Source organism: Siniperca chuatsi, linkage group LG10, assembly GCF_020085105.1.
Source record: "Siniperca chuatsi isolate FFG_IHB_CAS linkage group LG10, ASM2008510v1, whole genome shotgun sequence".
Classification (NCBI taxonomy): domain Eukaryota; kingdom Metazoa; phylum Chordata; class Actinopteri; order Centrarchiformes; family Sinipercidae; genus Siniperca; species Siniperca chuatsi.
Genome location: NC_058051.1, coordinates 1750115 through 1777323, shown reverse-complemented (window position 1 = coordinate 1777323; position 27209 = coordinate 1750115). Strand labels below are relative to the sequence as shown.

The 27209-nt window shown below is 39.4% G+C and overlaps 3 protein-coding genes, 1 long non-coding RNA gene and 1 pseudogene across 12 annotated transcripts in view; 4 read left to right on the top strand and 1 right to left on the bottom strand.

Moving 5' to 3' along the window:
- LOC122882479 (tumor necrosis factor receptor superfamily member 5-like) overlaps positions 1 to 18469 on the top strand; it is a 44056-nt gene extending 25587 nt beyond the window's left edge. For both annotated transcript variants that reach the window (XR_006379377.1, XR_006379378.1), the window contains one exon: positions 18337 to 18469. The gene's annotated coding sequence lies outside the window, so the exon portion shown is untranslated. The remainder of the gene's footprint in view (positions 1 to 18336) is intronic.
- si:ch211-261n11.8 (tumor necrosis factor receptor superfamily member 14) lies at positions 763 to 24495 on the top strand. 6 transcript variants are annotated; one of them, XR_006379380.1, is made up of 10 exons: positions 783 to 1072; positions 1221 to 1313; positions 3406 to 3531; positions 4939 to 5091; positions 7165 to 7249; positions 8365 to 8501; positions 8642 to 8667; positions 8782 to 8798; positions 8896 to 8997; positions 22212 to 24495. XR_006379380.1 is itself a non-coding variant. In XM_044209918.1 (9 exons), the coding sequence occupies exons 1-7, from the start codon at positions 1048 to 1050 to the stop codon at positions 8665 to 8667; spliced, it is 645 nt and encodes a 214-aa protein (XP_044065853.1). In that variant the 5' UTR covers positions 781 to 1047; the 3' UTR covers positions 8782 to 8798; positions 9824 to 11060. The 6 variants fall into 6 exon arrangements, 5 of the variants coding, with proteins under 5 accessions (XP_044065854.1, XP_044065853.1, XP_044065852.1 ...); XM_044209918.1 differs by lacking the exons at positions 8896 to 8997; positions 22212 to 24495 and adding an exon at positions 9824 to 11060 and having other exon boundaries at positions 781 to 1072; XM_044209917.1 differs by lacking the exons at positions 8896 to 8997; positions 22212 to 24495 and adding an exon at positions 9817 to 11060 and having other exon boundaries at positions 782 to 1072.
- LOC122882481 (tumor necrosis factor receptor superfamily member 14-like) overlaps positions 16712 to 27209 on the top strand; it is a 27427-nt gene continuing 16929 nt past the window's right edge. For 2 of the 3 annotated variants that reach the window (XM_044209910.1, XM_044209906.1), the window contains exons 1-2: positions 16712 to 16726; positions 17022 to 17073. Coding sequence is in view for 1 of the 3 variants with exons in the window: in XM_044209911.1 (XP_044065846.1) it covers positions 16834 to 16914; positions 17022 to 17073 (133 nt within the window). In the remaining 2 variants the exon portion in view is untranslated. The other variant, XM_044209911.1, reaches the window with a different exon arrangement.
- On the top strand, positions 18698 to 21586 carry LOC122882482 (annotated as a pseudogene).
- LOC122882484 overlaps positions 21922 to 27209 on the bottom strand; it is a 22112-nt gene continuing 16824 nt past the window's right edge. Inside the window, exon 2 of the long non-coding RNA XR_006379381.1 lies at positions 21922 to 22115. This is a non-coding gene — a long non-coding RNA (uncharacterized LOC122882484). The remainder of the gene's footprint in view (positions 22116 to 27209) is intronic.

The window sequence follows — 27209 nt, the reverse complement described above, 5'->3', positions numbered from 1 at the left end:
GTATTTATTGAAAAATGATTACAAGAACAGTTTTCATTAGATTGTTTACGTTAAACATTAAGCTAGACAAAAAGAAAAAGTGTCACAAAACAGAAATCAGTGGTAGAAGAAATATTCAGATTCTTTACTTTAGTAAAAGTACTAATACCACACTGTGAAAATACTCCACTACAAGTAAAAGTCCTGCAATCTTAAAGGTGGGGTATGCGATTCTGGAGAAATCTCAAACATAATTATTTTGCAATATAAAATAAAGTTTTTGTCAAGATGTACAAGTCCTCAAGCCGAACACAGATATTGCTGAATTTGATAATATTTATTTAGTTATATGAAGTTATTACAATAGCAGCATGTTTAATTAGATTGTTTACCTTTTTAAAAATGAGCGCTAGACAAAAAGAAAGTGTCACAAAATAGAAATAATCAAGTAAAGTACCAGTACACCAGAACTTTAAATCCAGAGCTTGAGTAAATGTGCTCAGGACCTTTTACCTGACACACTCACCTTATTCTATCATGGTATATTTAAAGAAAACATGCTCAAGATACGGAATAATATTGTGGTTTTATGAGTATGATAGAGGTCCCACATGGAAAGAGTGAGAGTGGTGCTGACGTTAAGCTGCTTAAATGGATTTTATAAAATGCACCATAACTGGAAACCACAGACTTGAAGAGCAAACCTCGTCACTTCCTGTTTACATGCTGCTCAACATGAATCACCTGTGAGCGCGTGGGACTGCGTTTGTTTGAAGAAGAGAAGCGGTGTCCTCGCGTGAAAGCATGTCCGTCAGTGTCTGTACGAGCAGTCAGCTCTTCTCTTTCGTATGTGTTAAACAAACAACCAGCAAATATGTTTTTCATATTTATCACTCAGATTAAGTGAAGCATAGCTGCTCTGGGAGTGACGTCACGTCCTGGTGCTGACGGAACAATAGTTGCGGCTTCGGGTGGAGATTTCTAGTGCTACTAGCTATTGCATCGGTTTATTCCCCAAAAACTGAACTATTATGTCCAAAACTTAATGAAACTATGTAATATCTCATCATGCTTTGGACGTTGGTTGCCTTCGGTAAGTAGAGTTACCTCACAGTAGACAAACGTCCTGTACGGGACTGAGCTAAGCTAACGTTAGCCTAGCTAAGCGTTAGCCTAGCTAAGCGTTAGCAGAGCAGACCATCACGGAGACGTAAACACTGAACCTGCAGTTTGTTTATCAGGGTATGTCGCCGCCTTCACGGCTCCAGGGCTGTGCTGTCGTCATAAGGAATATGAAACAAGAGATGGACAATGCTGCCCGATGTGCCACGAAGGTACAACTCTGTCTAACGTCAGCAACTGCTAACTGCGGTCTCCATTTTGTGTCTCCTGCCCAGTGCAAGTAACCATTTTAACACATGCGAACTTAACTTTTCCTCTTTTTGAGATGAATTCCCATAAATGTGAAGCAAAGCATCTAACACAAACCATGTAACCAGACTGTACTCACATTTAGAGTTGTTTTTTTAAAGACTAATTGTAACTTATAATTAAATGCGTCATTAAATGAAACGTGTTATATAATATTTTTGTTTGCAATTATTCCTGTTTGTTTTATATATATTGTTGTTGTTGCTCTGCCTCGTTTCCCGTTTGTAGTTTAATATTTTCATTTTGCATTACATTCCAGTACTAGTAGTTTGGTTTATTTGCATTTGGCAACTAAATTACTGGTAGTGTGAAACGAGACCATTGTTACTGGAACATGAGTAAAACCGGAAAGATGAGTGTGTCAAGAAAGTTCAAGACTACACTCAGAGGCAGAAATGTGCACTGCTTCCCAATAAAGCGTAAATAAAAAAATAAAAAACATAATGAAACAAGGGAAATTCCAAAGGAAGATTGACAAAAAGATGTCATTCATTAAAACACTGTTTTCAGCACGTGTGACTAGCATTATTTAAATTTGTGCGTGGTCTATGTAAACTGCAAAAAAACAAACATGCACACTAAAAAAATTCCCTCTCACCTTATATTTCCATTTCATCTTTACCGCATCACACCTCGCAGAGAAAAGCTTGGTTACTGCCTGTCCCATCAGTCTGTAGGTGTGCACACTGTAGCTGTCTGACTCAGACTGAAGAGAAATGAGTCACTCATGTGATTTAGAGGAAGAAGGGCAAAATTTAGAAGCAAGGACACCAAACCTCTGTGCCCTTGTCATCTCTCAGGTACATTACATTGTAATATTTCCTCCTACAAGGATATCAACTTATACGAAAAGCAAATTTGAAAAAAAATAATTTATATTTCATGTAACTGTGTTAAGTAACTTGAAAGTAATGTTTTGTTACGCAACCAGTGCATGCCGTTAAACTATACAACATTTAACTTTACAGATTCTAATGAACTAAGTGAATGCAAATCAGTAGACTGATTCATTGTCATGCTTTTAAACACACATCCAGCAAACATGTTTATCATGAGCTCTGCAAAAGGAGCGTTAGACACGTTTTGATCTCCGGACCTTTCATACAGTCAGTCATCAGCAGAGGTAAACACTGCACCTGTGTGACGCCAGGCGGCGCAGCTGCTTATAATATAATGTGAATAGAAATACATAGATTTATCCTGAAACAACCCAAATGTTAGACATACAATAAACATACAGTGTAAAAGTGAATCTTTATACTGATATTGCAATTTACAGGATACTAGTGGATAAAGTCAGATACATTAGGTGATTCCAGGCGATGACAGCTGAGCTGAATTTGGCGTCTAATATATTTAGTATAATTCTTGCTAACCAAATAAATGTTTATGGAACAAAGAGTAACTATGTTATGATTATATATGTCCAAATATAATCTAAATTAAAGCAAGAAAACAGATGTTTGAAAGTGAAATTTAATCCAAAATGAAAGGTGGTTTGACTAAAACATTTAATTTGTTAAATGCAAACTTGGCATTTCTGTTCAAGCCCTCATTGGTTCCTCAGAAAAAGAAGCATCACTGCAAAGATCAAATTATCCCTCTGACTTCCTTCTTAAATCCTTGATATGATACGATGTGATGTGGTTTCTTTCTGCATGAAAACACACTTGAAACTGAACCAAATGCATCACTGTGTTGGACAGTGTTGTAGTTACTGTTTGTAGATACTGGTCTGGATGTGAAAGTGTTGAAGTCAGTGAGCGCATGTTAAACCAGCAGTTAAACTGAGTTTTAGAAGCTGAACTCAATAGTGAATACTCAGCTTTCCTCTGGTCTGTGAAGTGGGCATTTTATACACTGGCCTAATAAAGAAACTGAAGCAAGATAGTAACCTACTGTATCAGAAACAGTATCTTCTTTTTTCTAATTGTTATTTCCCATCTATGTCTTCATGATAATGTGATGTTGACGGTGTATATTTGTCTTGAACAGGTACAGTTGTTAGAAAAGACTGCACACCAGAGTCAGGCACACGGTGCAGCCCCTGTGAGTATGGGACTTTTATGAAGCACCCAAATGGCCTGACTAAGTGTTTCTCCTGCACCTCCTGTGACCAAGGTAATCAGCTGGTTAACATTTACATCTTTCAGTCCCATTGACAGCCTCCAAATTCAGTCTGATTTTGATGCAGTAACGCCGAAAAGTTTTGATCAAATTAGAATATTTGACAACATTTTAAAAATGAAGCATGACTGCCTTGAAGGATACCAAATTATGTAACGATAATAAGCCTCAAGGGGCTCAGCAAAATATGTAGTGAAGAAGAGGTATAAGGCCTCACAAGGGACACCAAGAAAATGTTTTATAGTCTTCTGTCTGATGTCAACGGTGGAAAACTTTACTCCTTCCATACTAAATCTCTCCTGTCTTAATTCTGTCTTTGTTACATTTTCTTTCTAAAGGATTAATACAGTTTCCCCACATGTCCAATTCTCCCATATTTGAAAGAGAGCCTGATAGACAGTGTTACACAGGCTCATAGATGGCAATCATGTTACATCATCTGTTATTATGACGCGAGAGGTTCGCATGAAATCACCACATGCAAATGGGTATATAGGGGCTGCCCCCGAACAGACACATGCACCCTGTGTGTGTGTGTGTGTGTGTGTGTGTGTGTGTGTGTCAGAACCTGCATTTTTTTTCTTTGCAAGCTATATTTGACTTACTGGTTAGACGTGTACATATTAACTGGATGCAGACACCACATCTTTTCGAGGTCGGTAGATCTGTGTAACCTGTTCCTGTTGGTTCAGTTTCTGTTGTTCCTGTATCAAAATCAGCACGATGAATCAATCAGTCCCATTTTTCCTGTATTGTTAACTACACATCACACATCAATTAGTGCATATTCAGTTTTGCAGTGTATAGTCAGTTCCTGACCCCAGATGGGCAGCTCTTGATGGATTCCAGAGCAAATTTTGGACCATCTGATACTGGTCCTTAAAAGGGTCAGTGCTAGGTTGGTGCCATGACCGGCAGGTCGAAAATTGGCCAGTTGTCACTAAACTTTCCACTAGTGTCCTCCGTGAGTCCTCGCAGGCTGCTCTGCCTGCAGTCTGCCATCCACCGCCGCTGGTGTATGTTACACAGCCATAGCTCGCACATGAGGCTAGTAGGGAATTGTTATGACTAAGCTGAAATGAAAGCTGATTGTATGCAACTGTTTAACCTAATTAGCCACATATCTTAGAGACAGCAGCCCCCACTCCCAAACCAGCCCCTCCTCCCTCTTCCAGCAGTACCTGCCAGGCACTATTTTGTTTTTCCTCCAATGTACTAAATATATATCCTTACTTTTTAGTTTGTTATTGGATTTCATTACATGTTTGCTTAGTTGCAGTCAGCCAAGTAGCACATCATCATAAATCATCACAAATTTCAAGTATTATTTAAGATTGAATAACATGTATAAATATATATATTCAATAATAATGTAATGACTATGTGTCTGTTTGCTTTTAGGTCTTATTGCCGTACAGGAGTGCAGAGCAACAAGCGACACAGTTTGCGATGTTTTACCTGGGTATTTCTGCAAAAGCTTGGCAGATGATACAGGATGTAGTTTGGCAGAGAAACATAAACGCTGTGCTCCTGGTCAGAGGATAAAACAAGCTGGTAAGGAAAGTTAATGTGAGTACATTTACGTGCACACTCCTGGAGTTCAGCGCCAGACGGGAGAATAATCGTAATCCTGAACCTGTCACGTTAAAAATATTGACATAAGCAAGTTGAAGAGATAACCCAGAGAGTACACAACAAGAAAAACACAATCCATCAATTCAGCATCATTATCAATTGTATCTCTTTGTATTGAAACCAAATAATAATCTAAATAATTTCAAAGCAATCAAATAAAATGGTTATGGTTATTAATCAAACACAAAAATTCCCATTAAATCAACAGAAACCAAATTCCAACACTTCCTGCAGCACAATGTTGCCATTCAGCCGGTTCTTGAAACATCTGTCACTCTGTTAACTTTGATCACTGCTTTTCTCTTTTGAGCGAAGATGTCCAGAAACTGGATTGAAGAGAGACTGGAGAGAAAGGGAAGGTTAGATATAGGTCTATAGTTGGCTGAAACCCCTGGATCAAGAGTGGGCTTTTTAAGAAGCGGTTTAATTACAGCTACTTTAAAGGACTGTGGTACATAGCCTGTTAATAAAGACAGACTGATCATATCCAGTAAAGAAGTGCTAACTAAGGGTAAAACGTCTTTAAGCAGCCTAGTTGGAATAGGGTCTAAGAGACAGGCCGATGGCTTAGATGAATTAATTGTCGAAGTTAGTTGAAGAAGGTTGAGAGGAGCAAAGCAGTCTAAGACTTGTTAAATCTTGCCAGGCTAAACACGATTCTTCCAGGTTGTCGGAACGCCATTTACTTTCAAGTTTTCGTGATGTTTGCTGTAATTTGCGATAGAATCGAGTGTCGTTCGCAGTGAGCCTGCAGCGCTGTCAACAAGATGATCAATTTGGGAGGGGCTGCGATTTGCATAGGAGTCCTCTGTTATATTGAGACATAGCACTGAATTAAATGCAGATGGAATCATTTCCTTAAATTTAGCCACAGCACTATCAGATAGACATCTAGAGTAGGAGTTTTTGCCTAATGGTGTGTAGTCCAGTAATAGGAGTTAAAAAGTTATTAAATAATGGTCTGATAAAGAAGGATTCTGTGGAAAGACTATTAAATGTTCATTTTCTGTGCCGTACACCAGAACAAGGTCGAGAGTGGTTAAAACAGTGAGTGGGTTTATCTACACTCAAAAGACAATTGAATCTAATAATGAGATAAATGCAGGCTAAGGCTATCATTATCAACGTCCACATGAATATTGAAATCACCTACAATAATTACTTTATCTGTTTTAAGGACTAAACTTGATAAAAACTCAGAGAATTCAGATAAAAATTCAGAATAAGGACCAGGAGCGCGGTGCACTGTAACAAACAGAACTGGCTGTCGTGTTTTCCAGGTCGGGTGTGAAAGACTAAGAACAAGGCTTTCGAACGAGTTATAATTTAGTTTCGGTTTAGGGTTGATTAATAGACTTGAGTCGAAGATGGCTGCAACTCCACCTCCTCTCTGCCTCGAGGTTCCAGACTAATACGCATTTACGAATTAGTCTGGCGATGCCAGGCTAAGTTTTGACCATTTTCAGAGACATGCACGTTTACATGGGACACAGAGTAACCAGCTTCACGTATACATGGTGCTAACAGTAGCTCAGTTCAGGCACGTCTTAGATTTGTCATTTGTGTGCCAGTTTTGTTTGTGGTGGTTTGAAATGAAATTATTCTGGTTTTGTCAAGTGGATCTTTTTAATAGGCTCAAGTGTTTCCCAAAACGTCTCTCTTATGTCTGTGATTGTGATGTTGTGTAATCTCCTGGCAGCTCCTAAGAGGTTAAGAGATCCTCTAAGTTCTAGCAGAGATAGGATTCATTTCCTCAGGCGAGAAAGTTCATTAAAGGCTTTAATTCATAGGCCTAAAAGTAGGATCAATTATCCATCCCTCCAACTCGGACTGATTTCCTGCGCTGAGATGCTTGATAAACACATACACCCTGATCATAACCGGGATACTAGTGTGCGTGTAAAACACTCAATGAAAACGTCTGACAAATTATGGATTTTCACTGGATGTTTGGTTTCTGTGTAATTAGTCACTTTTGTCTGTTTCTCTAAGGAACCAGCAGAACTGATGCAGTGTGTGAACACTGTCAGCAAGGATATTTTTCACAGGATGGTGTGAATTGCACGGCTTGGACTACGTAAGACATTGTTTGTTATGGATTTGCACAAAATACACAAAGAAAAAACACTTCAAAGAGACGCAGCGTAGCTTAACGGCAGCCTGCAGCTGCACTTTTCGAGACTCCCGGGGACGCACGCAGTGAAGTGATCAGTCCGTCCCGTCCGAGAGTGTCCGTACCTATCCTGCCAACGCCTGGCAGCGTCCGCCCGTCCTAACAGTCCGGATCCGTCTTCTCTTCAACCACCTCGGCTTTTACCCACTAACCATCCGTTCATCGTCCGGTCCGTTCCCAGGAGCCTGCCGCCTCGTCTGGACCGGAGGACAGGGGCAAATTACAAAGCTGTATCTTTGAAGAGAGGTTTCACTCTGTCTAAATTATGGGAACTGACAAAAGCATAGCTGTTTAAATCAAATCGTGGATTTGGAGAATTGTGACACCCCTACTTTTTAACACGTATAAAACGTGCGCCCCAAAATAAATCAATATTTAATATTCGTTGCATTAGTGATATTTAAATATTGCTGTTACAGTCGGAACCAGACAACGCTGCACATGCGTTGGTGCGTTTACTCTGTTATAGAGACAACAGCGAAGCAAATGAAGTTGTTTGACTGTGAGGCGAAAAGTACGACTAACCCGTCACGTCACAAACAAATGCTGGGGTTTTGTATACCAGGAATCGAGGGTGGACGCGTTAACTGAAAACACTTAAGATTCAAATTCTGTAAAGTATCGGATAACTACAAAGAATTTTGTTCGGTTACTGTAATAAAGCTTAAGCTGACGAATAACTGCGTAGTATCTTAATTACTCAAAACGTAAGGTGACTAAAAATGGTAACCATATTTTCAGTTTGGGCAACCAAAAGCTGATGCCTGGTTGCCAGCCTGGCAACCCCTTTTAAAAGTTAGTGTTGAGCCCTGATATATGATATGAGATATATTTGGCCTGGAATACGGTCTCGTTTCATTTTAAAACATACGATGTCACAAAACATGAGTAAATAACCTCTTTGAAAGTGTTACTTTTAATATTGATTTGTTTTAAATCAGTGTGTTACCTACTTTGTATTTTGCACATTATGATGACGCACAAAGTACTAAAGCTGTCTTTCATTTCTCGTCCAACAGTTGCTCAGAAACTCAACTAAAGTTCAAAGAAGGAAGCGCGACCAGCGACGTTGTCTGTGCATCTGCTTCAAGAGCACATTACTCTTATATACCTGTATTGTTATTATCATTAACACTTGTTGGGCTTCTGTTCGGAGGTTAGTGCTTGTTTTGCATCCTTAATTTCACTGCCTAATATATAACATCACCCTGCCCCCCTTTTCCCCCCTCCTCATTGCCGCCAGTGAGTGGTCGCTAACTGTTTTAGCTAACATGTTTTTTTGCTTTTGGATTTCAGGCAGGCTAACATTGAAAAACCTTTAGGTACGTCAGGTCAATTTATTACTTATTTTGTAAGTTCTCAATATGCAGATGTATTTTTCACACTGCACCACGTGGAATTCTACATTAAAATGTCGTCTTTTTCCCCGCCTACAGAGTCTCCCGTACAGGAGGTAGGTGACTCAAAACACTTGAAGTCCCCAGTGGCAGCATGTGCTCAGTGTGGCCTAGCATGTGCAGAAATAACGGTCACTCTTTTGTTTTTCACAGTGAAAACTGAAGAGTGGACGCTGTTTCAGATTGAAGTGTCTAATACCCGTTTTTTCTACAGCAGACAGACGCACCCACATCTATATGAGACAGCTGTTACAGGTTCATCTCTGTTGTCACCAGCAGAGACTTCAATCTGCAGTGTAGTTCCTTAAACATCACTGATAAACCAGATGATCACAGAGAATGAAATTACATGATCATCAAAAAAAATTGTCAGTCAGTCTTATGAAAAGACCCAAACCAGTAACGATTAGATCGATCCTCTGAGCCACCGAGCTCCATTGTTGACCAAAAACTATTAACGAGACCAGAGGTGGGTAGAGTAGCCAAAAACTGTAGTTTACTCAAACTCAAACGTTTTTGGCTCAAGTAAAGTAAAGTAATCATCAAAATAACTACCTGAGTGAGAGTACAAACGTATTTACTGAAAAAATGACTTGGTTAGCGAGGAACTTAAAATAAAAAGAATAATAAAAAAGACAGGCACAAACTGTCTTTATTTGATGTGGATATGAGTGGAATTATTTCAACCACAGATGGTCTTCCTCGGGTCTTCCTCGTGCTTTCTGTATTTATTTATGATGAAATGACAAGTCATCTCCTGACTGGATAACCTGCCACATATGCCGATGCCTGTGTTTGAATGATTTTTCATTTTGGCTTTTAAGCCCTAATAGAGTGACATCTTTTAAATCACTTTTCAAAACGTATCTTTAAAAAAAAAAAAGAAGCTTTTTATTAACGCTAGCACACTGTTTTATTTCCAACATATCTGTTTCATTATTGCTGTTTTTTATTATTGTATTTATCTTTGTCTTGTTTTATATTGTTCGGTATTAATTTCCTTTTTATTTCTGGATTCTTTTTGATTGTCTGATTTTATTTGCCTCCTCGCCTCCTGAAATGTTTGAATCCTAGTTAACAGTCTCATCGCAGGAAGAGTCGCTGCGGACGTGACCTGATGTTTACGGGAAAATCTGGATCCTAGTTTGGAACCATTGTTGTGAATTAATGTCGCCATGAAAGTTTGAGACCAGTCTCATGTTTACAAAATGTTCAGCGGTTTTCAAAGACGACCGACTTTCGGTCACTTTGTCTGATGTGTACTGTAAATGAACCACATCCTGTGAGATGTAAAATGACACAAAGAAGGTTATATTTTGAAAAACCAGCTTAGTTATTTAAGCCCTTATGACTTGGATAATAATAATGACAAGAGGCTCATTTTCTCTGTGTGAACAGACTGAAATAGGCAAATGTTTGCTAAAATGTTACCATATCAAGGAGTAAGCATAAGTAACTATTCTGTGTTCTGCTCCCTTTAAGGATGAAACCTATTTTTACAGAGAGCCTTTTCTTCACCACTTTTATTTCTTTTGGGCTTAATTTCCCATATGTGTGTTTCAATGTTTAATTGTGATTTTACTTTTCATTAACAAGTCTAGCTAATGCACACCTGGTAGACAGGTGTGAAGGAACGCAGGACACTGAGCTTCTTAAAGACACAATATTTTGGACCTTTTCAACCTTTTCTTTCACAGCTTTTCATCAATGAGACATTTATAAATTTAACTATAATTACTAATTACTTTGTCGATCAGGGTTTTGCACCATCAGCTTATAATCTATGATGCGTTGTTGGCAATAACATTAAGCAACAGTATATTAAGTAGTTAATATTAGCTCGACCATGAGCAACTACAAGAGTAAAATGCTACTTACACATTCATGGATCAGTACCAACCCAGTAATATATAGCAGCACTAAACACACAGTGTTACACACAGCCATTTTCTGCATAATGACTATTTTACTGATAACATTTTGAACGCAGGATTTACACGAATGCCTCTCTCACCGCTGCTGTAACTTGTCACTTCCCAGTGACCAGTGTGTCACTACATGTGGGTCTTAAATTCTGTATTCGTGATGTAGGCTTTAAACCTTTTGTCCTGTAACAAAGCAGTGTGCCTTCTGCCAGACTTGTATCTATTGTTTAATGTATCTCATTGTATTGTTTTAAATTTATTTAATTTTACTTTGCTTTTTATTGTTTTGAATGTTGTTCTAATGCATTCCTTCACTTTGTGTTACACACTTTGAACTGCCTCTCTGTTTCAAAGTTGCAATACAAATAAAGTTGCCTTGCCTTGACTAACTCATCTGAATCTCAAAGGTGTCTGATATCTATTGAACATGTGTTTGACTTGCTGAAGAGCAGACTGAAGGTGAAGATGGCTGCAGTGCAGGCCTGACAGCATTACCAGGGAGGAAGTGAGCGTGAAAGGCGTCTGCTGATGTCTGTGGGTTGTACTGTAGATTCAAGTCACTGATTGCAGAGCTCTGAAAGTTTAGTTGTCCAACACATTTTGGTTCCCTCTTACCTCCACTGTCTGAATCCATCTTTGTTCCTAAATGACCGCTCAGATTACTGACAGTGGTAATGAGTGGTGGTGACCAGGTTTAGGACGGCTCGTTCAGCCTCGGACTCTGTTATATGGCTCAGTATCCTGACGACAGTCATGTGCTTCACTGCTAACAGCTGGATATGAAAGCTTGGACTTGGACTAAATGAGTTCAGGCTGTCAGATTCATGATTGACATCATCAGACTCCTTTATAACTGTGCACTCCTGACCTCTAGTGGCTGAAGTTAGGTATTAACTTTCACATAAGCACCTTTTTAAGAGAAGTGTTTTTTACTTGCTCATTAGTCAATATATTGAGATTAAAACAGTTAAAAATATCTGAAATATTTTCTACTGTGATAACGTTCTTGTGTTTGTCATATTGTTTTTCAGTCATTATAGTGAACTGTAGGAAAGGAATATTGTCAGCAGACCCTCCTAAAGACTTTTACCTCTCTATTTCTGAGGTGATAAAAACATGATTGGACAAGCTTAGTGATAAGTTGCTCAAAACATAAATTGCTATCAAACAGGACACCAAGATTTCTTGCAACAGGTTTGATGTGTTCTGACAGGTAGCCAGTAGATGGCAGTATTTGTAAGTGATAAGAACTGAGCGTTCACAGAAAGTCTGCTATTTAGAGTGGATGGCTGTGAGGAGATAAAATAAACTTACATTTATTTAAAACGTAATGTATGTAGGGTAATGTTCTACTCAAGCACATTCAAGGTATGTACAGTATCTGCATGTATACATGTCAGTATACAGTATATACAGCAGACAGTGATATTTACATGGTAAAAACTGTGTATTTAAAATATAAAATATATATAGTGTCAGACGGTTCATCAGAGTGATGACCTGTCTGTAGAAACTGTTCTTGTGTCTGGTTGTTTTGGCGTACAGTGCTCTGTAGCGCCTCCCAGAGGGGAGAAGGTGGAGCAGGTTGTGTCCCGGATGTTGGTGTTTTTGTGATTCACGTGTGACCTGGCTGCTGTAACGCTGCAGCTGTCCATTAGGATTAATAATACTCTATATATCTATCTATGTAAATGCTCAAACTTGCATTGCCTGGTGAAAAATGATAAAATATTAATGTTCAATGAGTAATAACTATAAAGATCCACGTCTGCTCCTGTCTGTCCCTGTTCGAGGCTAAGAGGTAAGGGCGTTCGTGGATTTACAGCAGCCGCCCCAAAGCTTTGGAACAGTTTACCATTTTCAATTAAGTGTTCCCCCTCTGTAGACACTTTTAAGGCTAAACTTAAGGCCCACTTGTTTCCTCTTCAAGCTTCATGCATCCCTGAACACACACATGACATTTGTTAACGCCTGTATGGTGTTGAAAGAAATTAGAAACACTTGTATCACGTATAGCAAATGATGTATTTAAATGGTGTAAGTGCCACAGAATCGTTTGTGAATGTTGACAAAACCAAAAATTACAACTGAACTTTTTAAAAAAGCAGCGCTTGCCCCTCCCTCATTACCACCGCTGAGGTGCCCTTGAGCAAGACCCTTAACCCCAACCACTCCAGTGGAGCTGCTCATGGACAGCAGATCAGACTGCGGCTGCAGCTTCCAGGTGTGAATGTGTGTAACTGTGTGAATGTGATCAGGGCGTTCCTGCAAAAGAGAGGCTTTCTCTCAGTGACAAGTACACAAATCTTCTTCGACTGAGTAACTAAAAAGGCCTGCTGATGGTAGATGTCCTTATTATCATTATTATTGAAATTATTATTATTAATTATATTATTTATTAATTAATTAATTATTACATATTCAGTTTTATAGGATCAGCATGAATCTTGCTGTGGAACTGGGTGCAGTGCACTGACATGCAGAAACAGGCCTGATATATTTAGAAATGAGTCTTTCTTTCAGACAACAGGCTCGATTCCACATTATTTCAATGACATTACTGGAAGAAATTCAAGCTACAGTTGCCATTCCCTCATCATGCATGTATACCAACAACCCTCCCACTGTCCCATGACCGCAGTAAAACACACTGAACAGCTGAGTTACAGCCACACTTGAACTGAGCAAACAAAGTTTAAACCTGACTGTAATCATGATCAGCCTCGTTCTTCGGTCTTTTCATTAGAAACCCTTCCAACAGTACCGGGAACACATCTGTAAAAGATAGATAGATAAGACACAAGAGATAACTGATGTTACTGAACAAGGATTTAGACTAGAAATCCCAGTTTGGTGATTTAGAGACATGTTTAACATGAGACAGAAACTAAATACTAAAAGTCAAACAGGAGCTTGGTAAAAGTCCCTTTGTAACAAGCCAACTCATTCATCTCTATGACTCCCACTTCCCAGAGATGGCTGGAAGTCTTCACCAGCTCAGCAGAGACAGTATTATATGGACAAAGTTTCCCTCTGAAGCACCATGCTGGATGTCTCTGTACGTGACTGGAAAATGAGTCATCAGTCTCGGGGAAACAGCAAATTAGACTCAACAACCTACTGAATGAACTCCATCACTCTCCTTCCATTCAGGGCCATAACTGCTCCAGGGGGCGATCGAGATGTTGACTTTTGGGGGGCTGTCATGTCGTCCATCTTTTTATACAGTCTATGGCTGTAACATAAGCTGCTAACATTAGCATGTCCGGCTAACTAGCTTACTACCTACAGTACCTCCAGCCAAACTTGTGTTAGATACCACTTCATTTGCCAAATGCATGGTTTATTCTGAGTTAAATTAGGAGCCGGCGTGGCGTGGATGTGGGCTAGTGCATAATCAAAGTGGGCCGACGACATAGTCAAAATGTAATTACAGATATCTTGAATTAGAGTTTTGACTAGGCAGAATGAAAGTTATGATATGAGATATCTCTAATCACATATAACTTGATAATAGATATCTATAATTAAATTACGACTATTCCTAACTCCAGTTTGAGATATCTACAACTCATTCTGTCTAGTGCAATCTCAATTTAAAATATCTAAAAAAGGACAATGTATCAAGTCAATTATGACTATTCACAATTAAATTGTAGACATCTGAAATTGGAATTACAACTAGTCATTCACATTGTGGACATCTGCAACTAAATTGTAGATCTCTGTAATAAGAAACCCCATACACATGAATGGCAAATGTTTTTTGAATCTTACTAGGCAAAATGACGTTGCAGATATCAGTAATGAATATCCTGTATAGCTAATAAATATTAAAACGGCTTGCCATAGCTCACACAACTGTAAACATGATGAAGTGAAAGAGAAGGGATCAAAATGACTAATAAAACCAAGTCCAGTCGTGGTAGTAACATTTTTTATCCACAGGTGCAGACAAAAAAGACAGCTAAAACGTTCAGAGCTCTTGGTCAGGACACACCTCCTACTCAGGCTTTCAACTGTGGAGGCCAGAGGCTCAAGTTCATAATTGAACTTTTGCTGAAACTGTTTCAGAGACGTGTTGATTCAACATGTGATCATTTGGAGGATGTAGTTTGTGCTACTGTAGTCCATTATACAGAGAGGTATTTCTGTTATTTAGCCTACCCTCATGGATATAAATGGGGAGATAAAATATTTGATGATAAAGATAATAAATCTGCAGTTTCTACCGGCCCATTTCCACGTATTCCTTGTTACGATGTTAATATTGATGAGATTTACAAAACAAACGTACCACCTGTCCTGCTTCATAAATAAATATTGCCTTTATATTACAGGGTCACATTTAAATGTTCAGTTAAGAACAGAAGACTAACTTGGACAGGGCTAAAGAAGGGGTGCAGAAATGTTAGTGACATTATGATATAACAGTGTGACAGTTTGAATTCGATTTATAGTTTTATGTATTAAAGTTTGTTTAGTCTGTGTGTGCTGGAGGACAGGCAACATCTGCATGTGTACCCTCATTTGAAATGAAAACAGATCTTAGAGTTCTTATTGGCGTCTTAGAGGACTGAAAAAGGTCCCCGAGCTCTGTATGCAACATGTGCAAATGCAGAACATAACACAAGTTATACAAGTACACTTAGTCATCCTCATGTCAGCATATCTCTGATGACACCAGAGTGTCTGCGTATTTAAGGAAATACAAGTCAACAAGATCATTAATGTGCAGGTCACTGATGAAGGAACAAGGAACTACAGTCTGTGGGGAACCAATCAGATCACTGTGAGCACAAAGTCTCAGAAGTGAAAGTAAAGCAAGATTGGTTAGGGGAATACCAGTATCTCTAAAAAAAACAAATTCAAACCCAGAGGGAGGGTTCAACTTCCAGTCTGTGCGCCTTCAGAATAAAAGCTGAGAATGCTTTTGTTTTAATAAGAACTGTAACTTGGTGTCTAATTGTCACACCCATTAATGAAACCTCAGCAACTGGTGACAGAAAAATACTGAAAGTAGTACAACATGCAGCATTTTAGACTGTGGAGGCTACACATAATGGACTGACAATAAAACCAGTGAGCACTTTGTTTAGACACTACGTCACCTCTTTGATTTTAATAACACAGATCATATGTCCTCCTGACCTGTACTTTATCATCACTTTATTGTTGTCATTTCATCTGCAGCTGAAAGTTGGATTTATTCATCGTTGAGCATGTAAATGGGTACTGATATAAATACAATGAGTTGGGACAAACTCATGCTTTAAGATTTTTAACCTAATAAAGTTAAAGTGGAGTTTAAATGTCTCTTACGCCTTCTGTGTCCACATTGTGCAGAAACATAGCAACGAAAAAACAGATGTTACTTTAGCTGAAACGAATGAAGCTGCTGTTTTTCTCAAAGTCCACTCCTCAGTGCTGTGCAGGGGAGAGGGAGACGGCCGTGTGAGCTTTTACTCATCATTTGCTTCTGATGATGAGTAGTAACGAAGCTGGAAATGTCTTGGTAACTGTTTGGTTAACTGAAGCAGATCCAAGTCTGTTTGTGAAAACTAACCAGTTGCCTTTGATGGAGAGAATAAAGCCCTGATGCAGAGACAGGATCGTCGTCCTCTGCACCTTTATGAGCCCTGTCATACACAAAGTTCTCCATGTAAAGGTGTATAGCTGTCTACTTTAGGGGACCATCAGAAAGCATACCAGGGACGCAAGAGACATCTTCAAGCCTTCAGTCGGCCACTGCAGCTGCTGTCCTGCATTACATCTTTGTGATGCACTACTGATGGATACATTTGCATCCAAATCCTTTAATGCAACTGCAGCTGAAGTTTTGGTAGCCATTTATTTTATTGTATTGCTGGAAACAGAAACGAAACACAACATGGGCACTAATCACAAGTGTTTGTTTTGTCAAAATGTCCCCATTATACAGTGTATGGCTGCCAGCTGTGTTTTTATTTTATTATTATTACAAATAATATTATTATATTTTATTTTACTTTGAAGGATCGGGACGGACAGTGGAGCTGCATCAGTTTTTCTGAAACCAGGTGAGTCGTTCGTCTTTTCTCTCGATATATTTCATTAAAGAAGTAACGCAGTAAAACTCTGCAGAGCCAGCTGCTGTTATATTACAGAGTTATTAAATAATGATCCGATGAAGAAGGATTCTGTGGAAAGACTATTACATGTTCAGTTTCAGGGCCGTACACCAGAACAAGGTCGAGGTGTAAAAGCAGTGAGTGGCTTCATGCACACTCTGACAGAAGCCAAATGAATCTAATAATGAGATAAACAGTACTGAGGCTCATTATCAATCATCATTTATCATTATTTTCTGTGAAGGATCGGGACGGACAGTGGAGCTGCATCAGTTTTTCTGAGACGCTGAAACCAGGTGAGTCGGTCTCCTTTTGTCGTGGTATTAAAGAAGTAACTCAGTGTAACTCTGCAGAGCCAGCTGCTGTTATATTACCGCTGAAAGTCCTGCAGCCCGGCTGCTGTGGGTCCAGATCCGAGTTCAGTTAAAGAGACCAGACACTGGAAAGATTTCTGTTTAAACAGGATTCAACCTTCTTTGATCTTCAGTCTGTAGTTTCTGAACGTTTACAGTCAGGCCCGGTTCTTGCTCTGTCAGCACATAATCAATATTAAAGGACCCAGATCCAAATAGGGGCCAAAAACCCTGATGGGGACTGGCCGGTCTCTCTTACAGCCAAGCACCCTCGTGTGTTGAGTCAGAGCAGCTTTATATGCTCCAAAGCTACATTAGAGCTGCAGTGAGGCGCTGTGTCCTGTGTGAGACCAGATCAGGTTCAGTCATCATGTCATTTTTATATCTTACTTTGCTTTTCTGTACATATGGAGTTTTAATAGCACGATTCTTCTGTTTATGTACATGTTTTATTTCACACTTGTTTTGGCCATGTAAACCTCTCCCATGTCAATAAAGCCCAGCTGAATTGAATTGAATTGATTGGATGTGCAGATGTTGAGCCCGCTCCTTGGCGGTGATGGGGGCTACCAGAGGATGCAGTAGGTCCAAGTCCAGTAGAGGAAAGAAGAGGACTGATGGGAGTCCAGGTGTGGCAGGGAGCCCGAATGCCTCTTCTCTGTCTGCCAGGCAAATGTGTTTGTTGTCGATTGACTGGCGGTGTTAAAAGATGCAGCACTGCAGCTTCATGGCATCCATCCAGTTCCTTAATCTCTGATCTCAGCTTGTTAGAGGCGTTCCTAAAAGGGCAGGTGGGGTTAGTCCTTAACTTTGTCTCTGGAGACCTGGAGTCAAATAGTTTTAAATTGGATTCCAGCCCTTTTGACTTCACAGTGAGAATTTCATAAAAACTGAAAAACAGGGGATGCAAATCTCAGCAGCAGTAAAAAACAGTTAGTGTGCAACACCCAAGGTAGCACTGGAGCAAAGCTCAGTGTCGCTCGCTGTAGAAAAACAGAAGCTCAGGCTGCTTTAAAGCGGTTCTGCACCCGGTCATGTGTGGACAGTTGAAACCTAAACATCAGGTTTCTCCAGCACAAATGTAGCTGTGTCAGCCAGGTTTCTCATTCACATGATGTTGAAGACGGCCGCTCGCTGCAGAAAGCTGGAAATAAACTGTTTGCTTAGCGGGTAGTGTAATCTCTACATGGATATGTTTTCTTTCAGTTTCCAGACGGCGTCCCTGTTTGGATTTTACATCTCACTTCATCCCAGATCTCAGTGAGAGGACGTCTTCAGCCCATGAAAACTGTGATCCTGCCGTCCAAAATGATGTTTAGAGGAAAACCTCTGACGGCTGCAGCTTCTGGTAAAATCATGTTATTACTTTTTTTTTGCTTAGCAGCAATTCATATAACTCACCTGCAAAGGTGAAATGATGAACTCCTAATGATTCGTAGAACGAGCAGCAACATCTCAGTCGGTACTTTTAGCTGTCGTGGATGTGGTAATGTGGTTTTACTTTGTATTTTTGGACATTAACTATCTGGGTGACTGAAACGGATCTACACAAACACAAAGTGCTGCCTGCTTTCTATCAGAGCTCATTTCAACAGCTTCTATCCATGGATTTGATTTGCAGTATGTTTTCATTTCAACAAGCTTCACTGAGACAGAAAACCTTGTCTTACTCTTCACAGATACTTGTGATGAGTGTCTTCAGAGGACAGACCCTCACATGTCAGCGAGCAGAGTATCTGATAGGGAATAAATGCTGTCCAATGTGTCCTGCTGGTAAGATCCATCTGAATGTTAAAGGAATATCTCACTTTCAGTTACATACAGAGTCTTTCTGTTATACTGCCAGGTGCCAGCAGTGATTACCAGAATCAAGCACTTGTGTGCAGATCAGTGGAGTCAGTCTTACTCCCACGGTTGGTGCTGTTTATGTTCACAGGTGAAACGTATCGGTGAACTTCCTGCATCTGACTGGAGTTTTATTCCGACAGTAAAAGAATGACTCTGTAGTAGACAGCAGTGTGTGTCTCTTTGCCGAGCTCACAACGTGCGCTTTACCCTCAAGATTATACACTTTGATTTAATAGAAACATTATGTTGCATGAAATTAAATTGTTGGTTTTCTTTTCAACAGGAAGTCGAGTTAAAACAGATTGCACAGAGTTCAGCAGTACTTCCTGTTTGCCCTGCGAAGAGAAAACCTTCATGAATCAGCCTACTGGACGTACACAATGTTTTCCCTGTACAAACTGTGATGCAGGTAGATTTCTATTAATATTTCCTAATTATTAGTAGAAACTTATGACCAAGCCTACAGTTAAAGGCAGTAAGTCGGCTTATTACGGCAGGTCCCACTGTTAATGCTGTGTAAGAACTGAGGAAACTGTTGAAGACAATGTCATTGCAAAGATGCAGAGACTCATTTTGACGAGTTTACTGCACATTACTGATTTTGCACTGATGAAAAATGACAGACTGCATGCAGAAACAAAGGACAAGACAAGTCATTTATGCAGATGATATATATATTCATAACTTGGAGAAACTATTATTTCACATTTACTAAAGGTGTCATAAAAATTAACATGTTACTCTCTAGTAGATTAAACAGAATAAAGGTTTAGTATCTCCATATGTAACCTCTACATGTGTTGACAGGTTCTGGTTTAAAGACAAAGACGTCATGTACAACAACATCAGATGCAGTTTGTGAACCACTGGAGGGATTCTACTGTGTGGACTCTGCAGGCGGCGGCGTGGCGGCCTGCCGCACAGAAACTACACAAGCTGTCGACCAGGACAATACATCCGTCAGAAAGGTTGGTTTTCTTGTGCTGACTTTAAGGTTATAGGTATAGTTTAAGTTTTAAAGTTCAGGGAAACTGACCTCATCGACAACTTGCTCATTAAAGCTGCAAGTGGTGATTTCTGACCACTAGATGGCAGAACAGAAGCACCACAATAAATTTGTAGAAAGCGCTAAGTTCAGACCAGTTGAGTCATCCAGTCAGCCTGTAGCCGTCAATGAGGGAACTTTCAGATGGTCAACCGACTGAGTAAAACCACTGAAGCTGATTAGTTACAGTGTGCAGTTTTGGGTATGTGCCGATGCAAAGTCCGATCCCATGCTTATATTTACCTTCTGTAAATGTTGGTTAGATATGTATCAGGTACACTGAAATAACGGCTTTAGCCACTTAATGACACACCTTCTTTTTCACGAGTTACTTGATCCAAATACTGAAGGTTCTGGTTCAGAAATATGAAGTTTCTAAGCTTAAATTATTTATGATATTAAGGAAAGATTAACTGACGTGGACAACACTGGTTCAAGAGCAGACAAAAGCAGAAGAATCTTGTTCTTTCTGTCGGGATCATTTGTTTTATTTCGTGGTAAAAACATAGTTTTCTCTTCATAAATCACTTTCCTCGTTTTCATGTTATTACGGCCGTTACCCAGACAGATGGATGTTACACTGGCCACAAGACAAAAGTTTAAACTGCTGTGTTGAACTGCAAGTTATGTCATTTCCTGACAATCTAGTTGTTAACTGGCATCAACATATTAGTACTATTATTTAAGATTATATATAATATTATTCCTCCTTTACAGTGAATCAAAATCCCATCTTGCTCTGTGATTATGAGAAAAGAGCTGCACTACAACATCTCATCATACTTCAAAGAATTCATTTTTCCTGAAATATCAAAACTTGAAACAAAGAAATGTTTTTAAATCTACTGAAATTAAATCAGACATGTCTGATGAAGTGTAATGATGTCATATAACACTTTGATCCTTTCATAATATGTACGCTGAACTGGTTCAATATATCTCATTTGTATTGGTACAGGAACAGCGTTAAGAGACACAGAGTGCTCTGACTGCAGTGGGGGGACATTTTCAGATGGGACATTTACATCCTGTCGGCCACACACACAGTAAGAGAAGCTTCATATCAGACACCTGAATTCTTCCAACAGCAGTGAATTCATGGTTTCCTACAAATGTTCCTGTAAAAAATGTCCCTCTATCATTCCAGATGTGGATCAATAAATCTTCAGCTGGTGAGAGCAGGAACTGCTTCAGCTGATGCTGAATGTGGAGAACAAAGTTCAGACACGACAGGAACTGGGATCATTGTTGCTGCTGTTGTTGTGATTTTTTTATTAATTGGAGCGTCTGTAGCTGTATGGTTCATAAAGAAGAAAAGATGCCAAAACAGAGGTAAGATTTGCTTCAAACCTTCAAACACTCTCTGATGTCTTTACAAATGTACCAGATGTTTCTGCTTAAACTAAATGTTTCTCTCCTCAGGTTGAGACACTTCCTGTTTAAACGTGCAGACAGGACGCATCAAAGTGAATGATCTCTAGAATCCAGTCATAATCCAGTTGGATGCTGGCACATTGTCTTTGCAGTGTACAGAAATGAAACAGTCCCAGCTGAAGGTCCTGCACTGTGCTACAAGCTGAACCCGTCCTCTACAGAACTGCTGGTCTACAGTCTGGATCATTATCTCACACAGATGTTACTGTACAGAGACTGAAGTCACACCGCTACAGACTTCCAGCGAATCGTCTTCCTGTAACTGTACATGTAGGCTTTCTTCTTCTTCTCTGGTGGTCAGAGAGCTCACAGCTGGATCTGAACACCTGGCAGGCTGAAACTGGACTTTAACTGTCATGAACAAGAACAAACAGCTGGAACAGAAGACGGATACGACGAGTCCTGAACTGCAACATGATGGTCACTCTGATCAAAAGCAGAGAGGCTGGATAGTGTGCACTGTGCACGTCCAACCCCAGGTGGGTACAGGTGCAGCAGCAAAGCAGCGTATGGTAGAGAGAGAGGTAGTCCACATGCTGAACATCGCAGCTTCCCAAGAGATTAATTAGACAGACGGTTGATCAGGTGAAAAAATGCCTTTATAATTGAAACATTCCTCATTAAACTCCTGGGAGCCTGTGATATTCAGCATGTGGACCTTTTTCTGTCAACTTTTTTCTTATTGTCAGTCAGTCTTATGAAAAGATCCAAACCAGTAACGATTAGACACATCCATATGAGACAGCTGTTACAGGTTCATCTCTGTTGTCACCAGCAGAGACTTCAATCTGCAGTGTAGTTCCTTAAACATCACTGATAAACCAGATGATCAGAGAATGAAATTACATGATCATCAAAAAAAATTGTCAGTCTTATGAAAAGACCCAAAACAGTAAGTATTAGATCGTACTAACAAGTATTGAGTTTTGCTTAGTCTCAACCACTGAATTATTCTTGTATTTTATACCTCTCGTTCTATTTTAGCTTGTTTTTATTTTCTGTTCTCTTGGCTCTTTAATGACCTTTGTGGTGTGTTTCTTTTGCACTTTGTCGCAATGCTTTTGATGTTTTGTGTGAAGCACTTGGCGTTGCCTTGTTGCTGAAATATGATGCATAAATAAACTTGCCTTGCCTTATTCCTCTGAGCCACCGAGCTCCATTGTTGACCAAAAACTATTAACGAGACCAGAGGTGGGTAGAGTAGCCAAAAACTGTAGTTTACTCAAACTCAAACGTTTATGGCTCAAGTAGAAGTAAAGTAATCATCAAAATAACTACCTGAGTGAGAGTACAAACGTATTTACTGAAAAAATGACTTGGTTAGCGAGGAACTTAAAATAAAAAGAATAATAAAAAAGACAGGCACAAACTGTCTTTATTTGATGTGGATATGAGTGGAATTATTTCAACCACAGATGGTCTTCCTCGGGTCTTCCTCGTGCTTTCTGTATTTATTTATGATGAAATGACAAGTCATCTCCTGACTGGATAACCTGCCACATATGCCGATGCCTGTGTTTGAATGATTTTTCATTTTGGCTTTTAAGCCCTAATAGAGTGACATCTTTTAAATCACTTTTCAAAACGTATCTTTAAAAAAAAAAAGAAGCTTTTTATTAATGCTAGCACACTGTTTTATTTCCAACATATCTGTTTCATTATTGCTGTTTTTTATTATTGTATTTATCTTTGTCTTGTTTTATATTGTTCGGTATTAATTTCCTTTTTATTTCTGGATTCTTTTTGATTGTCTGATTTTATTTGCCTCCTCGCCTCCTGAAATGTTTGAATCCTAGTTAACAGTCTCATCGCAGGAAGAGTCGCTGCGGACGTGACCTGATGTTTACGGGAAAATCTGGATCCTAGTTTGGAACCATTGTTGTGAATTAATGTCGCCATGAAAGTTTGAGACCAGTCTCATGTTTACAAAATGTTCAGCGGTTTTCAAAGACGACCGACTTTCGGTCACTTTGTCAGATGTGTACTGTAAATGAACCACATCCTGTGAGATGTAAAATGACACAAAGAAAGTTATATTTTGAAAAACCAGCTTAGTTATTTAAGCCCTTATGACTTGGATAATAATAATGACAAGAGGCTCATTTTCTCTGTGTGAACAGACTGAAATAGGCAAATGTTTGCTAAAATGTTACCATATCAAGGAGTAAGCATAAGTAACTATTCTGTGTTCTGCTCCCTTTAAGGATGAAACCTATTTTTACAGAGAGCCTTTTCTTCACCACTTTTATTTCTTTTGGGCTTAATTTCCCATATGTGTGTTTCAATGTTTAATTGTGATTTTACTTTTCATTAACAAGTCTAGCTAATGCACACCTGGTAGACAGGTGTGAAGGAACGCAGGACACTGAGCTTCTTAAAGACACAATATTTTGGACCTTTTCAACCTTTTCTTTCACAGCTTTTCATCAATGAGACATTTATAAATTTAACTATAATTACTAATTACTTTGTCGATCAGGGTTTTGCACCATCAGCTTATAATCTATGATGCGTTGTTGGCAATAACATTAAGCAACAGTATATTAAGTAGTTAATATTAACTCGACCATGAGCAACTACAAGAGTAAAATGCTACTTACACATTCATGGATCAGTACCAACCCAGTAATATATAGCAGCACTAAACACAGTGTTACACACAGCCATTTTCTGCATAATGACTATTTTACTGATAACATTTTGAACGCAGGATTTACACGAATGCCTCTCTCACCGCTGCTGTAACTTGTCACTTCCCAGTGACCAGTGTGTCACTACATGTGGGTCTTAAATTCTGTATTCGTGATGTAGGCTTTAAAGCTTTTGTCCTGTAACAAAGCAGTGTGCCTTCTGCCAGACTTGTATCTATTGTTTAATGTATCTCATTGTATTGTTTTAAATTTATTTAATTTTACTTTGCTTTTTATTGTTTTGAATGTTGTTCTAATGCATTCCTTCACTTTGTGTTACACACTTTGAACTGCCTCTCTGTTTCAAAGTTGCAATACAAATAAAGTTTCCTTGCCTTGACTAACTCATCTGAATCTCAAAGGTGTCTGATATCTATTGAACATGTGTTTGACTTGCTGAAGAGCAGACTGAAGGTGAAGATGGCTGCAGTGCAGGCCTGACAGCATTACCAGGGAGGAAGTGAGCGTGAAAGACGTCTGCTGATGTCTGTGGGTTGTACTGTAGATTCAAGTCACTGATTGCAGAGCTCTGAAAGTTTAGTTGTCCAACACATTTTGGTTCCCTCTTACCTCCACTGTCTGAATCCATCTTTGTTCCTAAATGACCGTTCAGATTACTGACAGTGGTAATGAGTGGTGGTGACCAGGTTTAGGACGGCTCGTTCAGCCTCGGACTCTGTTATATGGCTCAGTATCCTGACGACAGTCATGTGCTTCACTGCTAACAGCTGGATATGAAAGCTTGGACTTGGACTAAATGAGTTCAGGCTGTCAGATTCATGATTGACATCATCAGACTCCTTTATAACTGTGCACTCCTGACCTCTAGTGGCTGAAGTTAGGTATTAACTTTCACATAAGCACCTTTTAAGAGAAGTGTTTTTACTTGCTCATTAGTCAATATATTGAGATTAAAACAGTTAAAAATATCTGAAATATTTTCTACTGTGATAACGTTCTTGTGTTTGTCATATTGTTTTTCAGTCATTATAGTGAACTGTAGGAAAGGAATATTGTCAGCAGACCCTCCTAAAGACTTTTACCTCTCTATTTCTGAGGTGATAAAAACATGATTGGACAAGCTTAGTGATAAGTTGCTCAAAACATAAATTGCTATCAAACAGGACACCAAGATTTCTTGCAACAGGTTTGATGTGTTCTGACAGGTAGCCAGTAGATGGCAGTATTTGTAAGTGATAAGAACTGAGCGTTCACAGAAAGTCTGCTATTTAGAGTGGATGGCTGTGAGGAGATAAAATAAACTTACATTTATTTAAAACGTAATGTATGTAGGGTAATGTTCTACTCAAGCACATTCAAGGTATGTACAGTATCTGCATGTATACATGTCAGTATACAGTATATACAGCAGACAGTGATATTTACATGGTAAAAACTGTGTATTTAAAATATAAAATATATATAGTGTCAGACGGTTCATCAGAGTGATGACCTGTCTGTAGAAACTGTTCTTGTGTCTGGTTGTTTTGGCGTACAGTGCTCTGTAGCGCCTCCCAGAGGGGAGAAGGTGGAGCAGGTTGTGTCCCGGATGTTGGTGTTTTTGTGATTCACGTGTGACCTGGCTGCTGTAACGCTGCAGCTGTCCATTAGGATTAATAATACTCTATATATCTATCTGTAAATGCTCAAACTTGCATTGCCTGGTGAAAAATGATAAAATATTAATGTTCAATGAGTAATAACTATAAAGATCCACGTCTGCTCCTGTCTGTCCCTGTTCGAGGCTAAGAGGTAAGGGCGTTCGTGGATTTACAGCAGCCGCCCCAAAGCTTTGGAACAGTTTACCATTTTCAATTAAGTGTTCCCCCTCTGTAGACACTTTTAAGGCTAAACTTAAGGCCCACTTGTTTCCTCTTCAAGCTTCATGCATCCCTGAACACACACATGACATTTTTTAACACCTGTATGGTGTCGAAAGAAATTAGAAACACTTGTATCACGTATAGCAAATGATGTATTTAAATGGTGTAAGTGCCACAGAATCGTTTGTGAATGTTGACAAAACCAAAAATTACAACTAAACTTTTAAAAAAAGCAGCGCTTGCCCCTCCCTCATTACCACCGCTGAGGTGCCCTTGAGCAAGACCCTTAACCCCAACCACTCCAGTGGAGCTGCTCAGTGGACAGCACATCAGACTGCGGCTGCAGCTTCCAGGCGTGAATGTGTGTAACTGTGTGAATGTGATCAGGGCGTTCCTGCAAAAGAGAGGCTTTCTCTCAGTGAAACTTCCCTGAATAAATAAAGGATAAACATTGTTTGCATCAATAAAGTGCTGGTTTGGTCGTGAAAAAGTTGAAAGTACAGAAACAATAATTCAAACGCACCCTTCCAAGCTTTACACGGCTAGTTATATGAGTTATTTAGTTTCAGTTTAGTGATGATTAATCGGCTTGAGTCGAAGATGGCTGCAACTCCACCTCCTCTGTGCCTCGAGGAATATGAGTATTAATATGACTGGGTGTGGATTCATTTAGGCAACATATTCTTCATGACCCAGCCAGGTTTCAGTAAGACAGAATGAGTCAATATCTGAATAATCTGATATTAATTTGTTCACTAGTACAGCTATAGATGACAGAGATCTGATGTTTAAGACTCCACATTTAATTCTCCTATTTTGTTTAGGTTTTTATTTATAACTTCTGTTAACTTTCGGTTTTATTAATTTAAGTGGTTGGGAGTTTTGGGTGGGTAACTGCTCTGGAAGCACAGAGAAGCATGTAAGACTGCAACTCTGCCTCCTGGTCTCAGCTCTGAGTTGTCACGGTTTTGGTCCACTAATAAACTCGGCCAGATTCCTGGCTATGAGAGCTGCTCCATCCAAAATGGGATGAATGCCGTCTCTCCTAATAAGACCAGGTCTTCCCAAAAAGTCCATCAATTATCTACAAAGCCCACATCGTTTGCTGGACACCACCTCGACAGCCAGCAGCGGAATGAAGACATGCGACTAAACATGTCATCACTGGTCAGGTTTGGCAGGGGCCCAGAGAAACAAATGGCATCAATAAAGTGCTGGTTTGGTCATGAAAAAATTGAA